The following is a 3,480-nucleotide window of genomic DNA, read 5'->3' on the forward strand; positions in this document are numbered from 1 at the left end:
GAACATCTCGAAGAGGCGAAGATGGTGAAAGTCGGAGTCAACGGGTGAGTGCTGGGGCCGGGCTGCGGCATCGGAGGGCCCTCGGCGGGCCGGGGGGGCTGAGGGAACGGGGCGGGGGGGGCAAGGTCGCCTCAAGGGCGTGGGGGGGCTTGGGAGGGGGAGCTGTGTGACCCGCCGGTCCCGCTCCACCGTTGCCCCCGGTGCCGGGCTGAGGGCCTGGAGCAGAACGGGCTGCTGAGTCACTTCGCCCTGCAGATTCGGGGTTAGTCACCCCGGAAGCGCCGCCACTGCCCACCTGCCCCGGCCCCCCTGGGGGTCCCCACACCCCACGGGCGGGCTGCAGCCCCCCACCGAAAGGTCGCCCGGTGGATCGTGTGTCGGCGGCGGCCCCGGAGATGTGACCTTCTCCCGCTGGGCTGAGGAGTAACCAGATCCCCGGGGCTCTCAGTAAATTTAGCGCTTGACCTTTCCGGTGCGGGGGTCGCTCTTAATCTTTAACTGAGGTGCCTCAGCCTTTGGACATGGCTGCTGGACTCCCTGCTGGGCAGGGAGTGGTGAATGATCCCGAGGGAAGGCAGCGGGCCATGCCCAGCCTGGCAGGTTCCCTATTGTTCCTCCTCACCCATGTCTCTCTTTCCCCAGATTTGGCCGCATCGGCCGCCTGGTCACCCGGGCTGCCATCCTCTCTGGCAAAGTCCAGGTGGTGGCCATCAACGATCCCTTCATTGATCTGAACTACATGGTGAGTTGCCTTGCAGTGCCCCCTCTGGGCCTCTCTGAGTAGGGCTCCTCTGGCTCTGTTCTAGTAGCTTCCCAGGAAAACCGGGTGTGAGGTAGAGGCACAGGGCTGGGAGGTTCGGCAGAGGCAAGTAACAGCACAGCGGTTGGACAAGGTCACTGAGGAGGTGGGGAGCTGAGACTGTGGCGTAGGCAGAGCAAGGGTTGGGGAGGTGGCAGCCAGGGTGCCTGACCTTCCCCCCCTCTCTCCTTGCTAGGTTTACATGTTCAAATACGACTCGACTCATGGTCACTTCCGGGGCACTGTCAAGGCTGAGAATGGGAAACTTGTGATTAATGGGAATGCTATCACCATCTTCCAGGAGTAAGTATCTCTCTGCCTCCTGCCCCTTTGGAGGATGAAAGCAGGTGTCTCGCGGAGCACCTCTTACACTTTTGTCCCTCCTCAGGCGTGACCCCAGCAACATCAAGTGGGGAGATGCTGGTGCTGAATATGTTGTGGAGTCCACTGGTGTCTTCACCACCATGGAGAAGGCTGGGGTGAGTGTGGCACACGAGAGAAGGGACTGCTGCTCCTGCCTGCGGTGCACATCACCGTGTACAGAGTTGCTTGAGATGGGGCAGGGAGGAAGAAGAAGTTGTCTGAAGAAGTGAGCTGTTGGAGGGATTCTGGGTTATCTAATCTTCTCTTTTTTCCAGGCTCACCTGAAGGGTGGCGCTAAGCGTGTTATCATCTCTGCCCCCTCAGCTGATGCTCCCATGTTCGTGATGGGTGTCAACCATGACAAGTATGACAAGTCTCTGAAAATTGTCAGGTAAGGAGAGAGGAAGATGCTCTCTGGCCTGGAGCTTTCACTAGCTGTGTGGGGTCTCATATCACCTTTGTAGATGTGTTGCCTCTGGCTGATGAGCCTTCCTCTCTCTCTTCCTCAGCAATGCCTCTTGCACTACTAACTGCCTGGCGCCCTTGGCCAAGGTCATCCATGACAACTTTGGCATCGTGGAGGGTCTTATGGTAGGTCTGGAGCTTGCTGCTCAGGCGGGTGCCCTGTCCCCAGGTCCCCTCGTGAGAGGAAAAGCATTTGTACTCCCTGTGTCCCGTGGGATGGGGAGGAGGTGCCTGGGATGCTTTTTCTGGAGAGTATTGGCTGTGTTCTTACTCCTGTGCTCTCTTTCCCTAGACCACTGTCCATGCCATCACAGCCACACAGAAGACAGTGGATGGGCCCTCTGGGAAGCTGTGGAGGGATGGCAGAGGTGCTGCCCAGAACATTATCCCAGCATCTACTGGGGCTGCTAAGGCTGTGGGAAAAGTCATCCCTGAGCTCAACGGGTGAGTGTTCTTGGGTGTCGGGACGAGGCAGCCGGTGCCTGGCCAGCTCTGACCCATTCCTGGCAGAATGGAGGGCTGGTAGAGAGGTGCTGGGTGCTGCTGTTCCCTGCTGACTCCTGTCTCTCACAGGAAACTTACTGGAATGGCTTTCCGTGTGCCAACCCCCAATGTCTCTGTTGTGGACCTGACCTGCCGTCTGGAAAAACCAGTAAGTGTTATGGACAAGGCCCTAACAGCCTCCAGACCTGGCCCTGCTTTCTCTGAACTCCATCTTGTACCTGGAATTGCCCTCTCTGCATCCATCTCTTCCCTAAGATTTGATCTTTGTGGAAATAGCACCTGCCATGGTGCCGCCATGTGTGTCTCCTCCCTCCCTTCCACCTGGCGGACATTTTGTGTGATCTGACCATCTTAAATTTGTCTCTTCTCAGGCCAAGTATGATGACATTAAGAGGGTAGTGAAGGCTGCTGCTGATGGGCCCCTGAAGGGCATCCTGGCATACACAGAGGACCAGGTAAGTAACTCCTAGTCTCTTGGCCTGTGGTTATTGGCGCTCGCCTCATTTTTCTGATGGTGGCAGCCTTGCTGGGATCCCGGTTTGGGCATTTCTGGTTCAGGCTGTGGGTAACCGTATGTGTTACAATTTCCTCTCTGTTCCAGGTTGTCTCCTGTGACTTCAATGGTGACAGCCATTCCTCCACCTTTGATGCGGGTGCTGGCATTGCGCTGAACGACCATTTTGTCAAGCTGGTTTCCTGGTAGGCACAGCCTGGGGGGTGGTGGGGGAGACCGGGGGTTAGGGGCTGGCACATACATGTTACAGACTTCTGTCCTGTTCATCACTGCCCGCTGGCAATGCAGGGTGGTACATAGACCCCTGCTGAGTAGTGTGGCTCCAACATGTAATGGTCTTGGTGATATCTGAAGTGACTATAGCCTTCTTCCCATATTGGAGGGTGGAGGGAATGCTTCCTGCTTTCTTTACTGGAAGTGGATGGGAAGCTGCCTGGTTCAGTTGTGTGGGATGGGGCAGAGGAGCAGGAACAGTGGAGGAAGGGATGCAAGAAATGGGTCAGTCCTGACAGCACTTGTGTTTCTGTCCCCAGGTATGACAACGAGTATGGATACAGCAACCGCGTTGTGGACTTGATGGTCCACATGGCATCCAAGGAGTGAGCCGAGCACACAGCCCCCCTGCTGCCTAGGGAAGCAGGACTCTCCTTCGTTGGAGCCCCTGCCCTTATTCACCACAGCTTAGCTCTGCATCCTGCAGTGAGAGGCCAGTTCTGTTCCCTTGTCTCCCCCACTCCTCCAACTTCTCCCCGAGCCTGGGGGAGGTGGAGAGGCTGATAGAAACTGATCTGTTTGTGTACCACCTTACATCAATAAAAGTGATCACCATCTGAAA

General features: G+C 56.9%; 1 protein-coding gene across 1 annotated transcript; it reads left to right on the top strand.

The window, feature by feature from the left end:
* Nucleotides 1–3,480, top strand: GAPDH (glyceraldehyde-3-phosphate dehydrogenase). The gene is made up of 11 exons (XM_050894133.1): nucleotides 1–44; nucleotides 643–742; nucleotides 1,050–1,102; nucleotides 1,188–1,278; nucleotides 1,438–1,553; nucleotides 1,672–1,753; nucleotides 1,920–2,071; nucleotides 2,201–2,279; nucleotides 2,503–2,586; nucleotides 2,733–2,830; nucleotides 3,179–3,480. The coding sequence occupies exons 1-11, from the start codon at nucleotides 22–24 to the stop codon at nucleotides 3,246–3,248; spliced, it is 948 nt and encodes a 315-aa protein (XP_050750090.1). The 5' UTR covers nucleotides 1–21; the 3' UTR covers nucleotides 3,249–3,480.

The sequence above is a fragment of the Gymnogyps californianus genome, chromosome 1, assembly GCF_018139145.2.
Source record: "Gymnogyps californianus isolate 813 chromosome 1, ASM1813914v2, whole genome shotgun sequence".
Classification (NCBI taxonomy): Eukaryota; Metazoa; Chordata; class Aves; order Accipitriformes; family Cathartidae; genus Gymnogyps; species Gymnogyps californianus.